Below are 14,075 nucleotides of genomic sequence, written 5' to 3' on the forward strand. Positions count from 1 at the left end.
GCCACGTGTCAGAATGTTGAACTAAAAATGCCAGTAGCCTGTCCTGCCTCCCAGTGGTGGGGGAGGACAGATAGATCTGGAGTCAGCACGTAAGTCATCTGGTAACAGTCAGCCTCAGTCGTACCCCCTGAGGTCCAGCAAAGTGGGTATAAATCCAGAAAGCAGGTAAAAATGTAGAAATGATGAATGCTTCTCTTCTGTCAATTTTCTAAAAGAGAGAATAAATTCTGCAACCAAAAAAATGAATGACTGGTGCTTGGCACTCTTCCATCTGGCTAGTTAGATCTGCTTAGGAAGCAGCCTTCAACTTGGAAGTGGAAATAACATGTATGCACTTACATACCTTTGAAAGGAAAGCAAACTTTTCTGCCCAAAGGCATAAAAATGACTTCAGGCCTGAGATTCCCCTCCCCGACCCAGAGCTGAGGGCAAGGGGGATCCTGCCAGAACAGGCACCTGTCCCCTGTGTGGAAGGTCTGGACTCTCAGGTAGACCAGCAGGGACCAATGGAGACCCCGGGACAGGAGATAAACCAAGCAGATCAAAATAGCACCACAAAGAGTCTGAAATTAGATTGTCATTGAAACCACGGGCCATAAAAGTAGGCTAGGGCTTGTGTGCTCAACCTAAACATGTGATTGCCTCCTAAAAAAATTCAAATTGGACCTGGAATCTCCTAACACGATAGCCAAAATGTCCAGGATATGGTCAGAAATCACCAGTCACTCCAAGAACCAATAAAATCACACATTGAATGAGAAAAGAGAATTATCTGACATCCAAACCGAGATGAGTCAAATGCTAGTTTTATGTGGGCACAGCCTCACCCAGATGTTTACACGGGGACTCTGCCTGCCTTCCAGCTGCAGGGGCCAGGCTGAGCAGTCACCACAGAGATCCAGTGGTTTGCCAAGCCTTAAATATTTACTCCCTGGCCTTTTATAGAAGTTTGCGGACACACGTAGTTAGGTCATCAAAGATCTAATGGTCAATTTTTGGGAGATCTTTCCTTCTTTTTCCCATTTTTTTTTTCCAATTAAAATTTTTATTGAAAGTTGAATTTCAGAGCAATATCTCTGAAGACATTTTCACTACAATTTAGGCTTCCAAATTAAATTTAAAATTCAACTGCCCATGTTACTATTTATTTGAAAAACTCAACAAAGATGACAAGATGATTAAGGCCTGTATTTCAGATGGTTAAATTTACATATGCCCAGGCAACAGTAACTCCGTCATAATTCACTCCTCTGCCTAGAAGACAGTAGGTTGTTTTGATGTTGGATACTTTAAAAGGTGGAATTTTGGTTTCCCTTGGTTTATAGTTGGTTTCTTACGTTGGTTTCTCTATTCTCTTCCTGTGTTTTGTCACCTTGTTCTTCCTCTTTATCTGTAACCTCATCTGTGTAGCTGGCAGCCTCACCCCTGGAGAGGGACCTGTTTCCTCCCGCTTATCTTTGTTCCTTATTGTCACTGTCACTCTCTTACCCCTATCAAGTAGTGTGGATTTGAAGATCTGCCCACTCGATGGGGTTTTCTTTGTCTGCTCACCTGATGAGCCTGGAGAGAGATTTGGGAGTCCAGGAGATGTTTAGGACTGGCCTCCGTGGGGTTGTGCTTGGGACCACAGAGAGCGGTGCAAAGGGACCCGGGACCCTGCTTCAAGGAAACTCTTGGCTTGTTAACATTCCGGTTATGCCAAGAGCTGGAACAACAGACAAAGCCCAGGGAGTGCAGAAGGCAGGCTGAGAGTCAGGGAAGCGACTCAGCAAGAGGGAGAAATTGTTCAGGTGAGGCCAGGCCTTAACTGGGTTCCCAACACTCAGAAACATGGAGAAAGGCTGTAGAGGTTGGGATGTTGCCTCTCCAGATGTCACCACCACCCTCTGATGACAAGGCCAAGGGACTTTATTGCTCATGCTGTGGGGGAAATGCCACCACCATGGGGCAGTGTCTCTCAGCCAGGAGGGCAGCGTCTGGAAACGAGAATTAGAACTTTGGTCGACAATACAGGGACTTGATTGAGATCAAGAGACAATGGCTCAGGACTGGTAGAAACAAGGCAAGGACTTTGAGACAAGGCATTTAACAAATTTTAGGGTGCACACTGTGTGTTGATGGCTTCCATTAAAGAGCTGATGGATATTTCAGGAAGCTTCTGTAAGGAGCCGTCAAGCCATTTCTGGGGTGGGGAGTCTGGAATTTTAAAGTAATGATAATGAGGGTCGTTGAATAGTAAATCTGTGTTAATGGAGATAGTAAGCTCTGTGTGTGTGGGTGTGTGTGTGTGAGACAGAGAGAGAGAGAGAGAGAGAGAGAAGTGTTAGTTTTAGTTAGTTAGCTAGTTAGTTAGTTTTGGTTCTAAGGTCTTTGAGCCTGAGTTAGCCAAGGACTGATCCCTGACCCAGACGGGAGACTTAGAAGGGGCTCTGGAATTCCACCAGGCTGAGGAGAAATGTCAAACCAAGGCCACCTTGAAGTTGGCATCGAATTGTTTGTCCTCCTTCCAGGCAAGAGGGATTGAGTTACTGAAGGTCCCAGGGAGTCTGTGAACCCAGAAGGCTCGGCCAAGCAAGGCCGGCAGCCCTGGTGACATTAGGATAAGAAATCCGAGCATGCTGCTACTGCTTTGGTTACTGACGGATGGATGAGTGAGGAGGTGGTATTCGTTGATGTCTAGCCTGTCAGGACTGGACCTTTCCGGCGCCTCTCAAAACCTACACCAAGCTTTGCAGGTCAGAACGGTCTGAGGCCATCAAGGCGAGCGAGTGTAGCCGCTGCCCCCTTGCTGCCCCCTCCTCAGTTCCCTCTTTAGCAGGATCTCATCTTGTTGAGCTGATGTCACTGGGTTTTGGTCTTTGCCTTCAGCTTTGGTTTCAGCTTCAGTGAAATAAAACCATAAAATCTGCAGCCACTGACTTTCTTAGCTTTGATTTTGCAGTGCACGTGCCATTGTTTGTGCTATGAGACGTGGACCTTTTTTCTTCCCCTGTGAAGTTGGATTTGACCTAAAGTTAGACTACTTCACAACCTCAGAGTTGACATTCCCAGGGGGTGGATCTCTGAAATTTCACGGGGGTCCCATTTTGCACCTGTGTTAACAAGGTGGCGATACCCCTGATTGTAGAAGCCAAACGCCACAAGAAATGAAATGCGTGCTTTTTTGTTTTCTGGTTTTTAAACACCACACATGGTTGATGTTGTGCTTCAGAAGAAGTGTTTAGAGCTCTGACTTGAAACTTATGTAATTAGTGGTTCAAGCAGTTCAAAGGCTGGTGGCCGTCCCTGGCCATGCTTTGCTCTTGTGTTGAAGGTGTGGGAACCTTGCAGGGCAAAGGGAGCTGCTTTGGGACTTTGTTGGTGGTGTTTTTGTCATGTACAGCTTTGAGACATCTTCTCATATGTGCCCTTCATTAAAATTAGATATGGAAAAAACAGCTAAAACTTGTTCTTCCCAAGTCTGATGAAGGTTCTCCATCAGTGCCTCCCAGTGTGAGAAAAGTTAAAGCAGTGATAAGCGTGAGATACAAGCGCTGAGGCTGGGAGTCCTGTGTTGCTTTCAGGGTTCGTTCAGTTTCTTTTGGAGCCTGATGATACTAATAGAAAGTGAAGGTTGACATCGATTGTGTGTTTAAAGACTAAAGTTCTGTTTTGCGTCACATGGAAAAGGGGAGAAAATGACTCTCGGTGTCTCCTGTGTGTCACGCGCTGTGCTAAGCTCGTTTTAGTGCTCAGTGTACCAAGAAAGATGCTGAAATCCGTCCAGTGTCTGGTCCCTGGTAAGTCTGTAGCACAGGGTCACTCAGGGAGCGCTCTCGGCATTTTGAGCAGGAAAGTTCTGCCCTGACTTGTGGGGCATGTGGCACCCCTGCCCCCTCCCACTCAGCGCCAGCCGTTCTGCAGTCACTGTAAACGTCAAATCCATCCACTGCCGGTTCAGACGTCCTTTGCTGGAGGCTGTCCTGCCTCTTGGCGCTGGCAACAGGCTCTGATAAACACTGTTGAATGCTTTCTAGAGAGCAGATACGTGCCTTCCATCTCTGGGAACCTGCCTCTGTTGTAATAGGGTAGAAGATTCTGGAAGTCACTTTTGTGTTTTTATTACCTGAGATTTGCATCATATTTTATGCTTGTGAAATAACAAGTACTTATCCTATACTATATAATTGGAATACAGTTCTCCTTTTCGTTGATTAAAAAGGAATATATTCCATATTTAATGGCTTCATTTTACTCACCTTTTAAGCATTATGTTATCGTCCATAGTAGTCAAGAACATAATATACATTTATACATACATAATATACATTTATATTCCATCATTATATTTGCTGCTTCCCTTTCAACGCATCATTTTTCTAAGACAAGATTTTATGGTAGGAATTTACAGAAATGCTGACTACAACAAGTAGCTTGAAATCAACTTCTCCCTAAATGTTAGCAGTTCTACATAGAGTTGACTGTCAAAGAATATAAAAACATTTTATCTTTTTCAATGTTAAATTTAACCATTTTCTTGGCAAACCTAAACTGATAACGGAGGTATTATTTTTACTGAATCTTCAGCCATGTTGTCCTAATAGACTATAATGATTTGTGTAGACTTTGTGTCATAAACAGACTCTCTTGCGCCTCAGTGAGAAAAAAGGGACCCTGGGGTTTCGTTCATTCTTTCAACAGATCCATCAGTGAACATCACAGATAGAATGGTCCTTGCTTTCACACTAGTACAGATGAACATAAGAAATAAGTAAATTACAAGTTGGGTTGGAAGATGGTAAGTGCTATGGAGAAAAATAAGTTGGGAAGGAGCACAGAAGTGCCAGGGTTTTGGTTGGACATATGATTTTATACTCTCTATTTTTTGTTTTTTTTTTATTTTAAATTATGTGGTTCAGGAAGCTTTCCTGAGAAGGCAGCTCTTCAGCAAAGACCTGAAGGAGAAATGAATTCTTATTGAGCCTGTATTATGCCCCAGGTACTGTTTTAAGAGCCAGAATGGCTAGGTATAAACTCTGTAATCTGCAAAAAATAATTTACATGGCCAGAGGATGGGCATGTAATATGTTTAATGTCGATATTTTAAAAAATCTTCTTGAAGTAAGGGCACCGATTTTGGTAAGTAGGATTGCAATGGGGGAGTTTTTTTTTTTTTTTTTTAAGGAGATGACTACACAGAGTGATAGGAAATAGCAGAAAGAAAATAGAAAAATAAGCCAAAGCATGGGATGAGTTTTGTGTGCAAGTCCAGCAGTCCTTACAGAGTATTGCTTCTTCCCAGCTGGTGGCATCTTGATGGTAACAAGGATCCTCCTGGGATGACAGTGACAAAGCAGGAGCGATTGCTTCAAATTAAAGGATGGCTTTTGTGAGGGATCCTTAAGGAACCGTGGACCGGAATCCAGAGAACAGGAGTTGGTTCCTGCCTCTGATGCTGACCTGTGACCCTGTGACCTTGGGCAGGCTGCTTTAGTTCCTCCATGTATCAGCTCGACTGTTTATTTGTTTGCCATGCAATTTATGCTCATCATCTTGCTTAGCGAGATAAGTTGTAAAACAGGAGGGGCATGAACTTCACAAGATCACCAGTGAAGTCCTTTTCTAGTTCTTGAGTTCCTTTCTCCTTCATTTGTCCAAGGAGACACTGCTTGTCTATAGCTTACAAGCTGAACCCGGCCTGGTTTGTCACAGCTTCAGCCATGGAGCAGGGCTGGCTCTAGAACTCCCAGTTTTTCTCCTCCTCCTGTCACCCTACACACGGTGTTAAGGAAGTCGCGGGCTCTCGTAGCATTTTGGGGTCAGAGTGGGTCGGCACTGGCCTCGGTCTGATCTCACCCCCACAAATGCCAGCCCCAGATGTCACTTCTATTTCTTGAACTTCGAATAGGACTGCCAGGGAGTTAGGGATGGATTGCAGCTGGAAGGAAGGCATGGAATTAACCTTGCTCTGAGGCAAAGCCACACGCTTCCACCATCTCAGATAACCTTCCATGGTCCAAGGACCTTAAAGTTGGTCACAAGACTTCTATACTTTTAGTATATTTATTATTACCTTCCGAAGATCTGTAAACTGATACACCCAGGTGGCGCCGATGGTCCCTTTCAGCTCTAAAGTTCTAAAACCCTCTTGTGATCAGAGCTCTAGAGGCATGCCTTTGCGTGGATGGACCCAGATAGATTTCACCCGGGCCTGCATCATCCCAGGAGGGCTGTACGCCGAGCACCCTCCGAGCTGTCTCCCACGCTGCTGGCAGTCTGGGTGGTGATGATGTCTCTCACCACTTCCCCCGCACTTTCATCCACTCCGGTAGTTTAAGCGCTGGCTCCCCGCCTGTGGAAGAGAGGACTTCGACCCTCACCTTCTCGCTGTCTTCCCGTTCCGCAGATGATGACCCAGGTGGAGGGACAGCAGAAGAACCTGGTGCATGCCATCGAGTCTCTGCCGGGGTCCGGGCCCCTCACTGCCTTGGACCAGGACCTGCTGCTCCTGAAAGCTACCTCTGCTGCCACCCTCAGCTGCCTTGGGGAGTGCCTGAGCCTGCTCCAGCAGAGCCTGCACCAGGCCAGTCAGCCCAGCCACAGGCCCGGGGCCTCGGGTAAGACCTCCGGGGGCCCGCCCGGGGCTGCAAGTGCGCGCTCTCCGATGTACGCATGCATGTGTCTGTCTGCCATCGCCTTCCTCCTTTAAATCCATCCATCTCGCCTTTTATCCAAGCGCTTCTCCATTTACCCCTTCTTCCTTCCCCACCTCGCTTGGGCTATATTTTTATTTCTGTTTTACCCATTAGCAATTGCCATCCTATGCACAATTTAACGTGTTTCTATGAATACTCTGAAACTACTTTGAGACGTGCTGGCACCCCGTTCTCCGTTGCATTACGTTTGTGAATTTTGCACTCAGTGTTGTGTTTGCAAGACTCATTGCTATGCAGCCTCTAGTCCACTATTTTTTTTTTTTTTTTTTTTTTTTTTTGCGGTACGCGGGCCTCTCACTGTTGTGGCCTCTCCCGTTGCGGAGCACAGGCTCCGGACGCGCATGCTCAGCGGCCATGGCTCATGGGCCCAGCCGCTCCGCGGCATGTGGGATCTTCCCGGTCCAGGGCACGAACCCATGTCCCCTGCATCGGCAGGCGGGCTCTCAACCACTGCGCCACCAGGGAAGCCCTAGTCCACTATTTCTAACTGTGCCTGTGGAGTGTGTCCCCCAACACTTGGCTCCACACCTTCTCCTGATGGACACCTGCCTTACCTTCTGCTCTCTGGACACCTGCTCCCCCCATCCCTTTCCTGTCCCCTCAGGGCCCGGTGTGAGAATTTCTCTGGAATACATAGCAGAAGCATTTCCAGTTCTTTATCAAGAAGCTAGAGATAATAATAACCCCCCCTTAAGATGCTCCAATCCTTTTGAAGTGTTTAATCGATAAGCAGATAGAAAGATATTAGGGAAGATTAAATTAAATGATAAAGGTGAAAATGGCTTGAGATTGGTCATGTCATATAGAATTGTAAAGTATTAGAAATAAGAGACAAATTGAAGCCTCATGGAGCTTTGTTGCCCAGGGTTCAATTAATTAATGAGAAATGAGGCAGTTCAGGTGATGGAAAGTATAGCTGGGTTATGACAGATAGTCTGTATTTCACGCTTCCCACAAGTCGCCTTTGCCTTCCTCTTTCACCAAGGTTAAAAGCGGGATGTTGGTTTCCTACAGTAAACCATATAAGGGTAATTCGGGTTTCTTTCTGTAATACCCACCATCATGTACTAAGCTCTGATTCTGTCAGCATTTGGCTTTTGCTACACATTTTCTGAAATCTTCACCAGGTAGATATTATTATGCCCATCATGTGGGTGAGATGCTGAGGCTCAAAGGAGTTAAATGACCTGCCCGAGGCCACCCAGCTACGGCAGAGCCACGTCCAGAGGTGGGCTCTTCCCACTGTGGCAGGTGCCTGGGGTCCTTTGTTCAGTCCAGAATGGAACACCCAGCGGACACTGGGTTCCCCAAACTGGGGCCAGGGACACTGTCCTGCTCACATCATAATTTTCTCAGGGCAGGTCTATCTTCTTTACTTTTTTTTGGAAATAATTTGAGATGTCTAGAAAAGTAACAAGCATAGCATGAAAAATCCTCATATCTCCAAATACTCTGAATGCCAACATTTTCTGACATCTGCTTCATTATCTTCTGTCTGTATATATAAGCCTATTATAATATTCTAACCACTTAAGAGTAAGTTGCAGACTTGATATATATCTTTACTCTTATATACCTCAGTGTAAATTTCATTAAAAGAAAGAAAAAAAAAGGACACTCTCCTGTGTAATAACAGCGCAGTGGTCAAACTCAGTAAATTAAGATGAATACGGTCCTCTTCCTAATCTGTAGACCTTACTAACTTTTGCTGGTGGCTCCATCAATGTCCTCTGTAACAAAAGGAAAAACATTCAGGTACAGAATACAGGCTGGGAGGGGCATGTGTGTCGAGGCACAGAGTGAAGGCACCCAATCTGCTTTTCTCCTTCCTTCTTCTTCTCCACTTGAAGAGTGGGACTCTGATGCTGAGTCTCCCTGACTTCTCCTGATCTGGATGGAGCCTCGGTGAGTGCGTCGGGGCTTGGGCACAAATCAGTGTTAGACCGGATGCTTCTCAAGATTCCTAGGATCCCTCTCACACCAGATTGTATGTCCAGCCTCTGGAACAGGCTCATTCCGAGAATGAGTGGATAGAAGCTTGACCCATTTTCTTATTCCTAAAATTCATCCTTTACATTTTTCTTCAGGGTGGCTTTCTAGCAAATTTCTAATTTTTGTTCCTGATTTTCATTGTGTCTCTGGGGTTTTTAAGGGCCTGGAGGGACAAAGCTCGTGGTGGAATTTCAGATGTGATGACAGGTGGAAATGAGGACTATTGGGGTGGGAGGAGGGGGAGACTGAGCAGTGTCGCCGACACTATGCCACCCACCATGCTGCCTTCTGCAGCTCTTCACTGTCCCACCCCTGGCCTGGCCCCGTTTGTCCATCCTCCCTTCCTCTTAGCCATTTTTTTTTTTAACATCTTTATTGGAGTATAACTGCTTTACAATGGTGTGTTAGTTTCTGCTTTATAACAAAGTGAATCAGCTATACGTATGCATATATCCCCATATCTCCTCCCTCTTGCGTCTCCCTCTCACCCTCCCTATCCCACCCCTCTAGGTGGTCACAAAGCACCGAGCTGATCTCCATGTGTTTTTAGCCACTTTTACCAAAGAACTTGGCTGAAGGTTGGAGAATAGAGCATGAAGCATCATAAGAGTTTTGTTTCTTTGTCTTCTTAACCCTTCCCAAAGTTACATTCCATATAGCACAACCCCTTAGGTTTTAAAACATTCTGCATGTGTCTTTTAAATCTGTGCCACATGCAGTGGTTAAGAACCCTCCTGCCAATGCAGGGGACACGGGTTCAATCCCTGGTCCGGGAAGATCCCACATGCCGCGGAGCAACTAAGCCTATGCGCCACAACTACTGAAGCCCGCGTGCCTAGAGCCAGTGCTCTGCAACAAGAGAAGCCACCACAATGAGAAGCCTGTGCACCGCAAGGAAGAGTAGCCCCCGCTAGCCACAACTAGAGAAAAGCCCGCGCACAGCAACAAAGGCCCAACGCAGCAAAAAAATAATAATAATAAATAAATAAATAAAGCTGTGCCACACATTTGGGGGAAGAAATGGAATTACTTCCTGCATCCAAAGCATCTCAGCTGCCTGCAGTTAAAATGGATTTCCAGACTCTCAAGCTAGCAGAATAAGAGAATCTGACAACCCTGGGAGTGTCACCACAAAATGTGTTTGTTTAGAATCTCAGGGCTCTTGAGGTTGATAGTGGCTGTAGCAGACTGACTCCCGCTGATAAAAACATAATGGTTATATCCAAGGAGTGCCAGGCTGGGTTGATGGAAATCAAAATCTCATTAAAGCCAACCTCTGTCGGGCTTTCCTCTAGATGTTCAAGGGGCCTGGGGCGGGGGGGTGCAGATCCCCTAGCACAGCCGGTATCCATGGGCAGTGTTCTTGAAATTTCTATGCTTTCTGACTCCAGCACTGATTTTTTTTCCTTCTGCCTCTCTTCAGAATCAAAAATTAATGTGGTCTTGCAGCATTTCATCTTCTGTAGCCTCTCATTGCATCTTCTGGGGAATGTGTCGGCTCTGGAGCCTTTGTCTGCAAATGTTGCTCCCTGATCCTGATTTCATTTCAAATACGCAGAGCAACTGGACCAAGGTCCAGAATTACCTGAGCGTTCACCTGCTCCCACCTATGCATTTCAGGCTCTGGGCCTGTCTCTGATGTTACCTCTAAGATACGTGGGACTGAAATGCTTTTTAACTTCTGTTTATGAAGAGGTTTATAGCTAAAATTAATAAAGTAGCTTGGCTTTTTGGTCAAGGCTTGTGTTATGCAGCTCTCCTCTGTCCTGTTGACTAGATCTCCTCCAACATCTTGATGGAGGCAGTTGATTGACGGGGTGGGGCAGGTGGGCATCTGGTTTCCTGAGTCTAGATGTGCGCCTCTGATTTTACGTGGAGAGGCAGGCGGGGCTGCTCCAGAGATGGCTGGGCTGCTTGGGAATCTGGGCTTGAGGGGGGTTCTGGAACCTTAAAGTGGTCTGGGGGCAGAGTCGTCTGCCGCCTGTGCTCCTGGGTAGCTCCTCACTTGCACCCTTGATGCGGGGAACTTGCTTCAAAGTCAGTGCAGACACCTGTGACCAGACCAGCACGTTCTAGTGCGAGGTCAGAGCTGAGTACCAACGAATGGTGGGTGCGGGGCATGTTGGGAGAGAACATTGGGGCCAGAGCTGCTGGAGTGAGGACGGCAGAGCCTCAGGGAATAGCCGGATGATGCCCATGCCCTTGGACATAAATCAGGGCCAGAGATCAAAACAAGTGTAATTGAAGAGAGGAGAACCGGAGCGGAATTTAATATGTGCTTCTTAACTTGCCCTTCCAATGACTTTTTCATTCTCTTTTAAGATTTGTGGGGATTGTCAGTTAATAAGCCAGTTGCATTGGTTCCTCCTATTTTGGGGTTTGGCCAACAGGGTCAAATCGGTGACACTATTATTATAGGTACTCTTCTTGGCTTTTCTGGCCCGTTGCCGTCTTCCTTCTGCTCTGCTTCGCTTTTTTCCAGAAACAGCTTCAGATTCTCAACCTTCATCTCTTTTCCCCACTCAGAGACTCTCTTTGCTTTGCTCTGTCTCTTATACCTTCTTTCTCAATACCTGCTGCTTCTGGTGAAAATGAGTCCCACGTAAGTCACCTTCCCTTATTTTGTGATTAAAAGCCAAGATAGAAATGTGACGATTCCTTCAGTAAACAGCATATGGAGAAAATGGAAAAGCTAGCATTGCAGACTATTTCAGAGGGTAGATTTTTTTTTTAACAACTGTATAAACGGATTGTTTGAGTGGCAGTTCCTCCGTAAAGAAAGCAGTTAGATCCTAACATCCCAGCTTTTCATCATAAATATGCCTATGTTTTTCCCACGTTTGTAAATGTCAGTCTTATTCCATTTGGGAAAAACCCTCTCAGGTTGACTGAACCTGGGAGGCGTGAATTCACTGTGTTACAGGAAGAGGCAGGGGACCTTCCAGGGACCTTCACCTGTCAGTGGCCTCTGAGCAGAGGTGTCACAGCCCTGGCACGGGCACTGCAGCTCCCAGCACTCAAGCAGGGTGTAAACCGAGGCTAAGGACAGAGGAAGACAGTTCCATGGTCAAACATTAAAGCCCACAGTTAAATCTTCTGTAGCTTTCTTTCTGCTTCTGGTTGGTTCAAGGAACCAGAAACCCTTTTTTTCCTTCTTCCTGGCATTCTTCTATCTACTTAGGCATGTTGTGTGAGGAGATGCAGGCGTGTGTCAAAGCCTGGTTTAAGGACTGGGTTTGCCGTTTGGTGGACATCCAATCCTTTGTCTTCCTCCTCTCTTCTGTTGGATCATCTCTGATGGTCTCCTGCTCACAAAGGTTAAGGGGGACCAGAAATTGGAAGGTAATTAACATGCAGTTACCTGATTGACCACCAGTCAGCAGCCACATGGTAATATTTGATCCCAGTCTTCTTTGCATTTGTACTTGCTGGTGTGTTTGTGATCTTCTGAGTCACTTTCTATAAGTGAGGCATATTTTCTCACCTGTCAAACACATCAACAGTAACACACACCATTAGCCTTTGTGCCACTAAGAAAAAGCTGCCAATTAAACTATGACACGCCATTGAGTGTAAGATGAACTCTAACTTCAGAGTTGTTAAAATGTGAAAATTGGTGTGTCTTCCGATTAATGAAATATGGTTTAGACTTGCATTTTGTTTTATGACACAATCTTGAGAATCTATCTTTCAAAAGAATAATGCAGTCCATTAATTTTTTCCCTTACACGGGTGGTTGTTTTTCTGTTGGTCTCTGTTACAGTTTTTTTTAAAAAAAAATTTATTTATTTATTTGTGGCTGCGTTGGGTCTTTCTCTACTTGAGGCGAATGGGGGCTACTCTTCATTGTGGTGCGTGCGCTTATCATTGTGGTGGCTTCTCTTGTTGTGGAGCACGGGCTCTAGGCGTGCAGGCTTCAGCAGTTGTGGCTCGCGGGCTTAGTTGCTCTGCGGCATGTGGGATCTTCCCGGACCAGGGCTCGAACACGTGTCCCCTGCATTGGCAGGCAGATTCTTAACCACTGCACCACCAGGGAAGTCCCTCTGTTATGCTTTTTGTTTTCATGTTTCTATGCTGCTTTTCTTGTTTCCTCTTATTTTGCTACACAGATTGTATTCCCTTTTCTTTAGTGTTTTGGGAAAAAATATGTACATAAATTCTAGTAGTAGTTACAATGCATTGTTCATAAGCATTCTTTAACTTGTGTTTTTCTAATCATCAAAATCAAGAATGACACTGTGTCTTCACTCTCTCCTTTAGTGCTGAAGACTTAGAATACTTTAACTTCCTTTGTTTCTCAGATACACTTCCCAATTTTTGGTTATATAATATGGGGGCTATTGTTATTAGTATTTAAATATTAATTGAATACTTAATAATGTGTGATAATGATTAAATCTCTTTAAAAGAATTTTAACTTCATAGTTGTGTAATCACGTTTATAAAAAGTATTTAGGGGCTTCCCTGGTGGCACAGTGGTTGAGAGTCCGCCTGCCGATGCAGGGACATGGGTTCGTGCCCTGGTCCGGGAAGATCCTACATGCCACGGAGCGGCTGGGCCTGTGAGCCATGGCCGCTGGGCCTGCGTGTCCGGAGCCTGTGCTCTGCAACGGGAGAGGCCACAACAGTGAGAGGCCCGTGTACCGCAAAACAAACAAACAAACAAACAAAAAGAAGTATTTAAATTCAGTTCTAGGACTGGGACAGGATGAAATGAAGTGAGGCACCCACCGTGAGCACACATTTGAGGGTGCCAAAGTAATGAAGGTAAATGCTATTTTAATGCAATATTTTTAAACCAAAATTATTGCAAAAAATCCAGGATGAACAAAATATCAAAACCTTAAATAAAAACAGGATTAGATAGTGTGAGGCAGGTGAGACTGAGTCCTTTAAGACATTTTTTGTTTTGGCATTAATTTTGATTTAAAAAATATTGCGTGAACATGTCATTTATCTTGACTACTGAGTGTTTTGGCGCCTCTTTAAATCTTACCCCTGGGCAAGTGTCTTTTTACCTCCCCTGAGTCCCAGCCTTGCTCAGCTCTATGTTCAACTGGGTTCATTGCTCACTGCCAATCCTTTTATACAGCTTCTCCAGTCTTGAGTTCTTAATTCTGCTTCTTTTCTTCACGTATTGGGGTATGTCCTCAAGTCATTGTTTTCTCCCAGAAGGTAGAATATTTTCTGAGTCTCTGCAGCGCCGCTCAGAAGGCATACAATGCAGAGTTTAAGAGTCTGGGCTCTGGAGCCAGGTGGCCTGGGTTTTCATCTCCCTTGTACCCTGACACTTACCAGCTCTTGTGCCTTTTTGTTTCTTTACCTGTCAAGTGGACATAACAATAGGACCTACCCATGGGTCGTCATTAGGATTAGATGAGTTCACGC

The 14,075-nt window shown here is 45.4% G+C and overlaps 1 protein-coding gene across 2 annotated transcripts in view; it reads left to right on the forward strand.

Moving 5' to 3' along the window:
- OSBPL10 (oxysterol binding protein like 10) overlaps positions 1–14,075 on the forward strand; it is a 281,519-nt gene that overhangs the window by 192,249 nt on the left and 75,195 nt on the right. For both annotated transcript variants that reach the window (XM_065885061.1, XM_065885062.1), the window contains one exon: positions 6,386–6,596. In XM_065885061.1, the coding sequence (XP_065741133.1) occupies positions 6,386–6,596 (211 nt within the window). The remainder of the gene's footprint in view (positions 1–6,385; positions 6,597–14,075) is intronic.

Source organism: Phocoena phocoena, chromosome 10, assembly GCF_963924675.1.
Source record: "Phocoena phocoena chromosome 10, mPhoPho1.1, whole genome shotgun sequence".
Classification (NCBI taxonomy): Eukaryota; Metazoa; Chordata; class Mammalia; order Artiodactyla; family Phocoenidae; genus Phocoena; species Phocoena phocoena.